This window comes from Portunus trituberculatus, chromosome 15 (genome assembly GCF_017591435.1).
Source record: "Portunus trituberculatus isolate SZX2019 chromosome 15, ASM1759143v1, whole genome shotgun sequence".
Taxonomy (NCBI): Eukaryota; Metazoa; Arthropoda; class Malacostraca; order Decapoda; family Portunidae; genus Portunus; species Portunus trituberculatus.
This window is the reverse complement of record NC_059269.1, coordinates 9,797,072-9,811,128: the sequence shown is the minus strand read 5'-3', so window position 1 is coordinate 9,811,128 and position 14,057 is coordinate 9,797,072. Positions and strand designations below refer to the sequence as shown.

Sequence of the window (14,057 nt, the reverse complement as noted above, 5' to 3'; positions counted from 1 at the left end):
TACTACTACTGCTGCTACTACTACTACTACTATACTACTTCGTTTGAGGGCGTTTTCGTAACCTCTCCTTGGCTCGTATTCTCAAACACTTCCGTACTTCACCTCCATTATTTCATAAGGCTTTATTTTAAGGTAGTTTTACATTTCTAAAGGCAGATTGACATGATTACTGCATTATTAAATGGAAAAACACTCCTGAAAATCTCTGTGGCTTTGGAAAATAGTCGTGGTGAGAGAGCAAAGCGTCTCTGAAATACGGACCTCTTCTGTCTCCCATTCAAACTCTTGGCAGTCACGGATTCTCTCAACGCGTGCTTGTGTTGTGAAAGAGGCCAAAGAAAGACGCATCGTACTCCGCAAGGACGCAAGAAGTGACGTTATCTAAAGCCGCATCTGTGACAATGTAGGTTAGCAGGTTTCCCTTCCGAATTTTCCCGTGTTTATCTATCAAAGGAGAAGGAGGAGTTATAATATCCGTAAGGCCAAATGCACGACAATGATCAGTAGTGCATTTCTGGAGCGTATATGTAGGTCAGCTTCCCTATTATTGCTTGATCTGCTCGTGTCTTCTTACCGTCTCTGCCCGTCTCCGCCTCCTGGAAAAAGGAAAATGGATGTGATGTAAGAGAGAGAGAGAGAGAGAGAGAGAGAGAGAGAGAGAGAGAGAGAGAGAGAGAGAGAGTTTTATATCAGTAAGTTTATCTGTAATTCAGTTTTCACCCGACTTTCACCACTAGTTATCTCCGCGGCTTAGCTTTGTCCTGTCCTGGGGCGCACGACGATGAGGTTCAGCGCGCGTGCCTCTCAAGTGGCTTCGGAGTTGGGGAATGTCAGTTGTCAGCTTGGGAAAGAAGTTGGACAAGAGAGGCTGCAAATTTCCTCCCCAGAGAAGTGTACGACATTCTCAGCGTGTGGGTGATGGAAGAACAATTGTTACTACTTGTCTCTTTTCCTGTTGTTTTCTCCATTGTCTGGAAGCTTTATTGAGCGTCCCAGTGACTGCTGGTGCTGGGACTCTATTCTTCGCTGTCTGTGCCTGTTTAGTGTCATACGGCTGGCAGAGGTGCAGCCAACCCTCTCTTTTTTTTTTTTTTTTCTTTTTGCAATAGCTATTCGTTTATCAATCTTTTAGCTGCGATTAATCTTCCTTATTGCTGGGACTGTAAAAGAAGTTTGCATTAAGACGCGAGAGAGAAAAGAGGAGAGGACGTCACTAAGATAACATTAGAGACAAGAAAGGAAGAGGTTGAAATCTCCCCCACCTCCCCCCCTCTCTCTCTCTCTCTCTCTCTCTCTCTCTCTCTCTTTCTCTCTCAGTGGCAGGCAGGGCACGTATCAGACACCAGTTATCTTCAAATACCCGCGTTTGCAAAGTGGAAATAGAAATACATCTGCACGTAATTCGTAAGAGAGTCGTGACGGTCAGTCGTGAGATTACCAAAGCTGACACGACTTTTCTTTTGGGATTCGAGTCTTTTCTTGTTAGAAAAGTGTGTGTGTGTGTGTGTGTGTGTGTGTGTGTGTGTGTGTGTGTGTGTGTCCGCTCCTCGTGCATTCACCCTCCTGCCTCAACCACATGTCCACCAATGAATATTTACCTTTCTTTCCAAAAATCAGCACCTATTCAAACGTGGTCCTCTCTAGCAAGGTTCAGGGTTTTGCCTCACGTCTCCATTGATCAGCGGGCGGTGCGGGAGGGTCGCCTGAACGGTATGTAGTACGTGTCCCTGAGCTTGTGGGGAGGCAGGAAGAGGCGAAGCAGTCAGGAACGAGGAAGGAGCGGTAAGGTGACACTGGAAAGGACAAGGATGGCTGGAATATTAAGAGAGACATGTAGAGGAAAAGGAAAAAGTATAGATTTTGTTTTGGACGTGAAGGAAGGATTAGATGATTAGCAAAAGAGGTTAGAATGAAAGACATGAAAGATGATGTAGTTATTGTAGTAGATAAGGTGTAGAGAGAAAGAAGGAAGGATGTAGAGGCGGGGAAGGCCGAGGGGAGTAGTAGTATAGATAATAATAGCCATTTGTAGTATGCCATCAAATAATTCATACGTTAATCAACAGTTAATGATGTATTCCATTTATTTGTCCAATTTGACGCTATACCAATTATGAGTGAGATTAATTAAATGGAGTGACAAGAGCTATTTTCAAACATTTACTCATTACGTTCTCTGTTTTAAGATTTTTTTAGTAATAGCAATACATCAACAGAAACATTATTTTATACTTACCTCAATTTTCTTCCATCGACTTTCCCGTCAGTGTGAAAGCATATCTTGACTTTAACCCCTTCAGTACCATCTCAAGTTTCCATACTCATTTTTCTTGCTATTTGGTAATTTTATACAGCTTCAGAAATTTATGTGGGGATTACAATAATGAAGGCTTTGGTTATTAATCTTCTGACCTCAATAAACCCTTCCTAATGTAGATAAAATCATCTAATCATATCTAGAACCCATGGTAAAATGCGTCCCAGTACAGAAGGAGTTAATAAATTGTTTGGAAGTGCTGATTCTAAGACCTCCAGAGAATACATCTACTCACGAACTGCCTCACTCACAAGCAGAATGATGAGCACCTCGTAATGGCACTTTCCATTTAGGCTGCAGAAAACAAACTTGAGAGAAAATTATTACTTTCCCTACTTGCCGTTATTGAGATGTGATAATGGCACACGCTACTTTCACTCTACATTGAACACTTATCCGCCTTATAGAAAGAAGTAAGTACTAACTGTGCTACACCACCACCTCGTCATCCACCAGTTCTAAACAACATACTCTGGACAGTATTCTCTTCAGTACCAGGACGTGTTTTAATTTTCATTCTGCTTACTATTTGATGATTTTATACAGCTTTAGAAACATATGTGGGGGGATTACAAGTGTGAAGACTAGACTGTGGGTATTAATTTTCTGGCCTCCATAGACCCCTCCCAATTCAAATGAAATCGTTTAATCATACCAAAAATAAAAATAAAAATTGCGTCCCAGTACATAAAGGGTTGATTTCTTCATTACCAGGACGCGTTATCATATTAATTTTGCTTTATTTAACGATTTTATACAGCTTCAGAAACATGTTAGGATTAGAATAGTAAAGACTGGCCGTTATTCTTTTGACCCCCATAGACCCTTCCTAATGCAAATATAATCGTCTAATCATACCCAAAAATCCAAGGTAAAAATATGTCTCAGTACTGAAGGGATTAATCAAACTTCTAGCTATGTACTTTCAGCAGACTCTAGTTGAAATCACTGGATATTTTCAAGAGTATTTTCACTTTTCAGTCATTAGTTTCACAAAAATTCATCATCAACGGGAAAATCACTCGTGAGAAACCAACGAGTGATCATTTCCGGAGCCTGTGGAAATCGCTCTTATGGGAGAACAAAGCATTTAAGAACACCAGCATTTATCTGCACGTGGATCAAAAAGTCACACGTGCACGAAGAGAGGATGGACTTTCCCCTGGTTCATCCCTCCCTGGTGTTCAGCCTCATATTCTCAAAATCTGCGCTTCATCTCTACAATTTTAAGAGGGACTTATTTGAATTTGCACGAATTTTTAAAGATGTTTTCACCTTCCTATAGGCAGATTAACGAGATTTCTACATTATTAACTGGAGAAACACTCTTTAAAACTATGGTAATCATCTCTGTAACCTTGGAAGATAGTCATGGTGAGAGAGCAAAGAGTTTCTCGCGAAGTTCAAAGTATATGGAACGGTAAGTCATAGAAAACGAGAGTATACATCACGTCCTTCCAAGTTGTGTGCAGTATAGATAATAAACAGAGAGCACCAGCCACGCCGCTCTCATATTGCAACGCCCTACCGCAACGCACGCACGTAGAGCAGTAGCAGCTCCTCTAGTCATCATGGAGTAATTGTTAACCATTACGTGTGTCGCTTCTCTGTAACCCGTCCCGCAATTAGTGTTATTGTTATTTTACAGGCCCCCATCCTCTCTCTCTCTCTCTCTCTCTCTCTCTCTCTCTCTCTCTCTCTCAGCGTATTTTCTTTATTTTCTTGATGTTTTGTGTTATTTTCTGCTGCCTCTTCTTCTTCTTCTTCTTCTTCTTATTATTATTATTATTATTATTATTATTATTATTATTATCATCATTCCTTTAACTTTCTTCCTCCACTATTACTACTATTACTGCATCAGAAGTAGCAACAGTGGCAGTAACATAGTGCTATTATCAGTTGTTTCACCACATACTTTTCTCTCTCTCTCCCGCAGGTGAGTGTTTGAGTCGTTACTGCCGCCAACAAGTCAGGTAGGTGAGCTCTTCCTTGTGGCCTCGTGGTGTACTGCCTGTTTCACCGTGACCCGCTATATCCTGTCTATTCTAAAGTGGCTCCTGGGTTCAAAATTCATTGTGGCTTACAGGTGATATAATTGATTTGATGTAAATAATACTTGTTTTCTGTTAATCACCGTACTTATAGACTACGGTTTGCCTCAAGATCTGACAACCACGTATTCTCTGGGACGCTCTCTATTCACACTGAGACCCAGGAGCCACTTTAGAGGAGACAGACTCGAACATCTATTTTATCTGATGCTAACCTTCATTCTTATCTATACACAGGAAATTTAGTCATATTCATCGTTTTGGAATAATGGTTGGTTTATGTGCTGGCTTCCGTCATTATCTATGGTGGTTGATATCTGGAATACACTCAGTTGTTCCTAAAGGGATGAATTTTCGTGTTGGGGATGGAGGATGAGTGAAATGGATCTTATATACACTTTTTTCGGGGGGGACAAAACTCTCTCGGACCTGCATGGGACTGGCAACTTAGTGGGCCTTTATTTCGTTTCGTGTTGCCCTTTCAAACTTCCCCCTCTGACATAAAACAAACTATATAGAGTACTTCGTTTTAGTTCTGCCAATCTGATCACCAGGAAAGATCAGGACCATGTTGGGATCAAGTTTGACCATAAGGTACATAAAATCTTCAATGCCCTATCATAGAAGAAATCAAGTCTGGCCTGCACGATTTCCTATGGACAGTACTGAATAAATGACCAGTGCGGGGCTATGCTGAAAGATGCCGAACCTCAAACACCCTACCAGAACAGATAAGCAAGGATTAAAAGCAGCGATGGGTGTCCATGGCTGTGAGGAAACGGTAGATTGCAACAGATCAAGCCATGGCAATGAAGAGGTTAAGAAATATTCAGCAGGGGATTATATTTACTAAAGTTACCCATTCAATATAGTAAGTTTCTCAGATGGGATTGGAGAGAAAACGCACAAGACTTTATGGGGTAACTATGCCAATTCTACCATCACCAAAACAAACACACACACACACACACACACACACACACACACACACACACACACACACACACACACACACACACACACACCTAGCACGGGACGAGGAGTTGTGACCTTGTTGTCCCGGTGTGTGGTGTGTGCCTGGTCTCAGGCCTATCCGAAGATCGGAAATAATGAGCTCTGAGCTCGTTCCGTAGGGTAACGTCTGGCTGTCTCGTCAGAGACTGCTCACACACACACACACACACACACACACTGACTCACTGACTCACTGCCTCACTCATTCACTTATTCTCTCTCTCTCTCTCTCTCTCTCTCTCTCTCTCTCTCTCTCTCTCTCTCTCTCTCTCTCTCTCTCTGCGTACCCTTTCACCTTCACCCTGAGATATGCCCCGAAGCTCCGTGCGTGGCAGTCATCACACAAGCCTCTCAGTCTCCCATTCAGACTTTCAGGAGGCACGCATTCTTTCCCGGCGTGCCTGCGTTGTGAAATAGGAGGGGGAAGGAATAAAGAAACCAAGCATTCCAAGAGGACTAATGCAATGAACTTACGAAATAACTTATTCTTAGAACTGATATCAATTATTTTGACTGCATTTTGAAACTGTATTTTGGAACTCTTCTGCGCTGTCCCTCTAATACATTAAAACGGTTATGTAGTTGAAGTTGAGTCTTTTTTTTTTTTTTTTGCGTGTGTTTTAAGGTTCCAGTGGCAAGTTAACAAGATTTATGTGTCATTAACGTGAGAAACACTCTTGAAAATCTGGAGTGTGTGTAGGGAGATGTAATATTCCGTGCCATTGTAACTGATTCCATTTGCATTTCCCAACACTGCAGGCATTTCTTATGTAAGAGTTATTACGTGTGGACCTCATAGTTTTTATAGCTCTCATTATCCTTCAGTACCTTGACGCCTTTTCATATTTATTCTGCTCACTACTTGGCGATTTTATACAGGTTCAGAAACTTATGTGGGTATTAAAATAGTGAAGACTCTGACCATTAATCCTCTGACCTTCATAGAGCTTTTCTAATGTAAATAAAATCGTCTAATCACCCCCAAATTCATTATAAATTCATTATCGTGAAATCGTCCATCATAGAAATCAAATTTTTATCTATCTTTTCCACTCTTGACTAATTCATCTTTTTATTACTAGGTGTTTCTCTTTTTTCATATTATAATTTGGTAAGGACAAAATTTAAGTAATACGTATCTTGTCTTTCTTGTTCTCTGTGACTGGGTGGCCTCTTGCTTACGACCAGTCTGCCACACACCCACCCACCCACCCACACACCCACACACACACACACGATAATTGCCCCCACGTGTCTTCAGTCAAGTCAAGAACCTTTGGAGAGGCGTGGCATCGTCCTCAGGTGTGGAAGCTGGTCCCATTAATGGATCCCACAAGGCTGGGCGCAGAGGGTGTGGAAGAACCTCGGGGGATGAAGACCGGCCGGCTGGTGCGACTTGTGGGGCTGAGGTGCTCCCTGGTGGGCGGCGGGAGGGGCGAGGGCTTGGCCGGGTGGTGCAGACTATTCTCGTATTCTCAAACCCTTCTGTACTTCATCTTTATTTTGAAAGGCTTTATTTAATTTTACATGAGTGTTTTTTACAGTGTCTTTACGGTTCTAGAGCCAAAGTAACAAGATTTCTACGTGATTAAATGGAGAAACACTCGTGAAAATCCCGCTAATCATCTCTGTGGCCTGAAAAATAGTCGTGGTGAGAGAGCAAAACGTTTCTAAATATGGACCTATACATTGAAGGTTTTGATGATCTTATTTTTCACTTTATTTATTCTGTTTATGTAAGAGAGGACTGGCCAAGGGCAACAATAATACATAAAGAAAAAAGGAACACTCAGCCGCCAGTCTCCTTACAGAGCCGAAAAGAATCAGCCAAAAGACAGGGATAAATGTTTATGAATGTTAAGTAAAAGGCAAAATGATAATCACTGTAACAAAAAAGTGTCTGGATTTTGTTGATTGGAACAGTAGCGGCTGAAAGTTAAAGAAAGAGAAAAGATCAACGAAAAAGAAGACTCGTTCATCACTCATTACTCCCAGGCACTCCTTGCTTAATGCGAGTTAAGTCCTCCAGGGAAACAGGATGAAGGAGGAGATAAAGACGGACTGGATGTTAATGCTTTCTAAATGGAAAAGTCGTTGGAGGAGACAGGGATGGCAGCATTTACTTTGAGCTTCCCCGCGCCCCGGCACATATTCTCAAACCCTTCTGTGCTTCATCTCCACTTTTCAAAAGATTTTATTTAGATTCACACGAGTTTTTTAAGGTGTTTTTTTACTGTTATAGAGGAAGAGTGACAAAATTTCTACATACTTAACCTGGAGAAACACTCTTGAAAACCCCGCTAATCTTCCGTGTCGTCTTGGAAAATAGTCCTGGTGAGAGAGCAAAGCGTTTCTGATTGCAGACCGAGAAGGGAGGCCAGACTGTCCTTCCTTGATCTGCCGCCTCTACTTTCACGGTGATCAAATTATGCGAATTGATAACTATACTATACTATACTATGTATATAACTAAGTATTCAGGTCTCTTTCGAAAAGCATTTGGAGAAAAAAAACAATACCTTTATTGTATAAGTAGTCGAGTGGCTTAACCTGGCAAACATGTTCCGATTATTTTTGTTTTTCTCTGTGTAAGAATTGTGTAATGACTGATTTCTTCATGAGTGGATTGGAAACAGGCAGATACTACTACTACTACTACTACTACTACTAGTAGTAGTAGTAGTAGTAGTAGTAGTAGTAGTAGTTGTTGTTGTTGTTGTTGTTGTTGTTGTTGTTGTTGTAGCAGCAGCAGCAGCAGCAGCAGCAGCAGCTGTAATAATAGTAACAGTAGTAATTGCAGTAGTAGTAGTAGTAGTAGTAGTAGTAGTAGTAGTAGTAGTAGTAGTAGTAGTAGTAGTAGTAGTAGTAGTAGTAGTAGTAGTAGTAGTAGTAGTAGTAGTAGTAGTAGTCATAGCAGCAGCAGCAGCAGCAGCAGTTGTAATAATAGTAGTAGTCGTAATAGTAGTAGTAGTAGTAGTAGTCGTAGTAGTAGTAGTAGTATCACAAGCTCATTTCATATATTTCCTCCATTCATTCAATGTAAAGGGCAAAAGGGAGTGTTTTAAGGTCACGTGGCTGGAGGTGTTCTCGTGCCTCTCTCATTCCTCTCCTTGCATTGTTAAGCCACAATACAGCGTTAAATGCAAGAGACGTCACTTAATTACACTGCATTATCACATCCTTTGTTAACGTTCACATCCCTTCCTTGAAAACATTGATGGGAAGCAAATGCAAGCGAATAAATGGATTAGGAATCATTGTAACCTGTAAAAATGTAGGAACAGAAGACAGCAACACTACTCGGCAACGTCACCAGCTGGTCGTTCTCCATCTCCGTCCGTGGCCTCAGTGCACATCAAGCGGGCGACGGGGAGGTGTGTGTCTCCCGCACTCTTAGATCCCATAAGCACCCGTATCTGTAAGTGTCATTTGCAGTGAAAGGCGCGAATCGATTTAAAAACACTCATATACCACAAATCGAGCTTGGCGATGTGTTGAAGACGACGAATACTGACGCTGAAGGAGTGACGTCTTGAAAACATTTAATCCATAGACTTAAAACCATCCCAGTCTCGCGTGGATTTCAGTGAATGGCGCGTCTTTATCAGGTTCTCTTGAGTGTGTTGTGTGCGCAGCGTCCCACCGACCTAACACTTGACAACGGGCCCTGTGTGTGTGTGTGTGTGTGTGTGTGTGTCGTGACTGGAGGGAAACAAGCAGGCGGTGTGGGCCAGTGAGCGGGTTGTGGCGGTGATGGTGGCGGCGGAGAGGAGTTATGTGGGTGGGAGGAGGTGGTGGTGGTGGTGGTGGTGGTAGGAGAACAATCAATACAGTGTGGAGGAGGCGAACCAGCTGCCTAGAACCAGTGAAACACGTGACATTCATGAAGCAAGTGACGGCACACGAACATATTTACCCTACAAGGATAAAAAGCCACTGAAACGTTAAGCTTATGAACGTGACAACTGAAAATTAACCAAAGAAGGGCGAGGTCTTGAGGAGCGATGCCAAGCTACAGGCGTGACAAAGAAGAGAGAGAGAGAGAGAGAGAGAGAGAGAGAGAGAGAGAGAGAGAGAGAGAGGAAAAAAACATCGAAGTACCCAGCTTAGGTTCTCATATTACCACTGACTGAGAGATGAAGACCAAGGCTGAGTCAAGGCTTCGTGGTGTCTGAACTGCTGTAATATACTGATCGGGAAGTGTCCTGGATTCTCTCGTTCCCATGGCAGCCTAATAATAAAAAGATGCGATTACGAGAGAAGGAGGACTCAAATAAAGGGTTTGTGCTATGTGGATTGCTGTAATGTGCTACTTGGCTGGCTACTGAGAGAAGTGTCCTGTGCTGTCTCTCACCACTACAAGACGAAAGACTGATTCGATTGGCTCATTTGGCTGGCGTGAGGCGAGGGGTATCATGGCTTCCTTGAACCGGTAGACATCAGTGTGTGAAAATCCAATAGACTGCGGTATAATATTGGGACGATAAGAGAGATAGGACTTGTAAATATTTATATGATGGCAGAGATTTTGATATAACCATGCAGTTCCAACCAATCCGTTGTTTTTTTTTTTTTTGTTCTCATTTCTTACGGTATTGTATATGAATGAAGTGACAACTGCTTATATCTGTGTAACTGGTTGGGGCTGCAACAAAAGCAAGACATTTAATTAAGGTACTAACTATAAATTATCCCTATTGTATTTGAAAGGGCGTAAAGGAATATTGAGCCGTTTTAAAATCTGTGTAATTGGTTGAGGCTGCATCAAAACCAAGGCATTTAATTAAGGTTTTTGTTAATTACCTTTTTTGATATATTTGGAAGGGCGTAAAGGAATATTGACCCGTTTTAAAATCACCAGAGACAATGCACAAGAGAGAAAAGAGCCTGGAACAAAAGCACGCTTCGTTATCTACGGGCCACACGCGAGGAGAGGAGGGGAAGGGATAGGAAAAACGTTATAAAGTTCACCAAATTAAAGAACAGAGGGAGGATAACGGTCGTGCGTACCCTGGCCCTATCGATCCAGCTCTTTGAAGTAGTAGCAACGGAAGTAGCACATACCGTGGCTGTGGTGGGGGTTGCAACGAGTACTGTGGCCCCCATGTCGATAGCGTACACGTGCTACTAAAAAAAAAGAAGTATAAATAAAGACTTGGTTGTGCTGCCTAGACTTCCATGTAGAGTACTATTAGGAGAGTTTCGCGTGGCCCTGATAGCAGCATGACAACAGGAAGGAAGGGAGGGAGCGTCACCGTCACTTGCGGCGGATAATTTGTGGTGAAAGTGTTAATGTAAACAAGACGAGTCACTTGTGGTATGTGTCTTGTCTATCCAGCTTGTGGCGTAGTGCACCGTGAGGATCTTTCTTTATTTCACTCACTCGCAGATTGAATGACTCGAGATTACCTTCCTGTTCCATAATGGGATCTGGATGGGTCAATTTTAGCACTATATTGTTTGCGAAGTGATTATCTGCTCTTGTTCACGTTGCGGGTTGTTTTGGGGCACAATAATGACTTGAGGTTGCAGCTGTTACCTTCTTGTTTGTAATGGGATCTGGATGGTTTCTTCTTAGTACTATACTGTTTGCAAAGTGATTACCGACTCTTGTTCAGGTTGAGTGTTGTTTTGGCACAATCTGGTTCCTTTTTTCAATTTCCCGACTACCGTGACTACTCTCCAGCTGGTGCAAGTTTAATCCCTTCAGTAACATGACGCGTTTCCGTATTCATTCTGCTTACTATTTGTTGATTTTATACAGCTTCAGAAATACTGAGGACTGTGGCTAATAATCTTCGGACCTCCATAGACCCTTCCTAATGTTAATGAAATGGTCAAATCGTACACAAATCTTAAGGTAAAATGTGTCTCTGTATTGAAGGGGTTAATATCAGATGACTCCATTGCGAAGGGAAGGAGTGATCAATTACTTCAAACCTTTTATTACGTGTGGTTTTACTTTGTTCAGTGAAAACAGTCCTGGGTTACTAGAGTGAAGCTGTAAGTGTCACATCATGTGTAAAGAAAAGTTCAATTTTAATCCGTGCGTCGACGTGGCAGCAGTAGACAAGTGACGTCACGATCAGCTGTAGGTCGCTGGTTGCCACACAGGAGTTTCCTAAGTAAAGTGAAGGCGATGGATCCTGCTTGGCAATGTACTGTATGGTGGTGGTTGCAGTTTCTCGTATCAAGGATGGCAGGGCAGAGATGAAGGCGGTCGCTTGTATTGCCTTCCATTCATTCATTCAACTGTACACCGCTGCACTTGTTTCGTTCACTGGCTGCTGTTTTGTTTTGATGAACGTTCCCATCTCCTTGACCTATAGAATAACAGTCATATCTTTGGAGTGATGTAACGTATCGCTCTTATCAGTTAAGATTCAGCCGCGAGATATCTGTAGGAAAAGGTGGCCGCGTTAGGGGAAAGTGTGCTGCGTAGGAAAAACGTCCCGAGGAGTGGCTGCGAGGAGAGAATGTGGCGGCGGCGGCCTTCAAACACTGCAGCTGTGTAGCGGACGGACGGGCGGGGCGGGGCGGGGCCTTTGTTGACATTGTGCTGGGGAACTTAGCCGGGCTTTATGGGGTGCTTTTCTCAATGCTACCGCGTTATTTCTTAATTCGCCTCCATATTGTGTAGATTCTGTAGAGAAACTTCTTGCCAGGGCCTTTATACCGTACTGTTCTGGCATTGTTGTCTTGCGGTATCTTAATACTTCACATGAGAACGTAAAGACGAGACATGGACTGATGGGGCTGTCAGGGTGTCCCTAAGAAAGCTTGTGGTGACGAAGGAAATTAAGTATCCTTGGCGGTGCTGCTGAGGGTCAACATGTTCCTTGGCGAAGGCTGATGAGGTGAAGTGACAACAGTTACTCTCTCCAACTTTCCTCTCCTCGCAAACCAAAGTAGTAAGCGCGCCAAACCACAGACTTGACTTGCACAATATTCCCTGTAATTAAAACACACTGCCAACTGCTTTACTGCCTCAAGAATGATGGCTTTAAGAAAATTATGATCAAAATAAGAGAAAAAGATGCTTGTGGTGAGTAGGGAGTGTCACGGAGACGAACTGGCCGCTGGCAGGAATGTGGTTGAAATGTGAAGTGGATTTTGAGTTTAAAGTCACTTGAAGTTATCACTCATGCAAATAGACCACATTCTTAACGAGCCAATGGTGATACAAACCACGACTTTTATTTATTGCTGTTTGAGGGAACTGCACTGCTGCATCCCCGAGTGTGGCGCGCGGGGCGAGGAGCGGAGTGGCGGCGGTGTGGGCGGCAGCATTGCACCTAAAGCAGTTTCTCTCTCAGTGCCGAAGCGGTGAGCCGAGGTCATCCTGTGGCAACACCTTTTTTCCTCCTTCCACTGACCACTATTTTTGTTTGTTGCAGAAATTAAGGTTCATAGTGAGCCGGTAGATACTTTTGGCCATTTCGATATTAAACAAAATTGGAAAAAAAAATATTGTGAACTCGAGCGCAGTTGAACCAGTGTCATTTCGCGACCTGCATACCTTTGACAAGTAGAAAAGTACATAGATGGCATGAGAATCTCCGAAAATCCGAGAACTCGTGTGTGTTGATGGTGCTTGAGTGCTATCTATGAACATGAAGTGAGCGTCTTGGCAGAACTACAGACCTAATCGCCCGTGCACCACGCCAAGACTGTCCGGCAGGAAGGTGGTCCAGCGAAGATGAATGAAGACGGGGCCGCCACCAGTGCCGGTGCTCACGCCCACCAGCTGGCCAGAATGAGGGTCACCTCCAGTATACAGTCACCCACCACGCCTATCACGCCACAAGTATCGGAGACTCCCAACTTCCTGCCCCTTACACATCTCGGGGATGAAAACGTCATGGAAGGTAAGGCTCAAGGAGTATCGGGGTGAAGGGGACGGGGGACGGGCGGGTATTGCGGTAACATTGCTTGCAGCTTTCAGTAACGATACCATTGCACTGTCACGTCACTCTATTGATTGATGTTAGTCTCCCTGCGTGACAATATTCGTCTAGCCACAGAGATTGATGTTGTGTGAGCGCTTTGACCACGAGGCCTCATTACTGCAGAGGAATGTGACCTCGTAGGAAGTGCTTGTGCTGTGGCTTCAAACTCACTTTTTCGGTGTCGCTACCAGGTGTTAGTGCTTGTAGAAGGTACAGCGGTGGGCTTCTCTGAACAACGTGGTGCTTCATGACACCCATAGGCAACACCACTGCCTGTTGACACTTTTGCTAACGGAACTCAAGATACTTCAGTACCATGACACGTTTTCATATTCTTCTTACTATTTCGTGATTATATATACAGCTTCAGAAACTTATGTGGGGAGTAAAATAGTGAAGACTCTGGCCATTGATCATCAGACCTCCATAGACCCTTCCTAATGTAAATAAAATCGTCTAATCATACACAAAACTCAAGGTAAAAATGCGTCCCAGTACTGAAGGGGTTTATAATTTAGACTCAATAGTTAAGTCTAGTGTAGGTATAACATTAGGTAGCGATAGGCAGTAGGTTAGAGGTATCGGACAGCCACACAGACAGGATAGCCAGACGCGGCCCAGGCATGGATAGCCACGTGTTGGCCAGCGCGCACACGTCTTGTTGCCGGGCGGACCGTGGCTATAGGGAGAAGGCAAGACGGGAGATATCAAGGCGATACCGTT

At 43.3% G+C, this 14,057-nt stretch overlaps 1 protein-coding gene across 3 annotated transcripts in view; it reads left to right on the top strand.

Annotated features, from left to right (window-relative positions):
- Positions 1 to 14,057, top strand: part of LOC123504266 (myosin heavy chain, non-muscle-like) — a 124,396-nt gene that overhangs the window by 43,415 nt on the left and 66,924 nt on the right. For 2 of the 3 annotated variants that reach the window (XM_045254665.1, XM_045254662.1), the window contains exons 1-2: positions 8,676 to 8,803; positions 12,783 to 13,253. The exons of the other annotated variant lie outside the window; for it this stretch is intronic. In XM_045254665.1, the coding sequence (XP_045110600.1) occupies positions 13,085 to 13,253 (169 nt within the window). In that variant the 5' untranslated portion in view covers positions 8,676 to 8,803; positions 12,783 to 13,084. Of the gene's footprint in view, positions 1 to 8,675; positions 8,804 to 12,782; positions 13,254 to 14,057 lie in introns of those variants that run through there. 3 annotated transcript variants of the gene reach the window in all.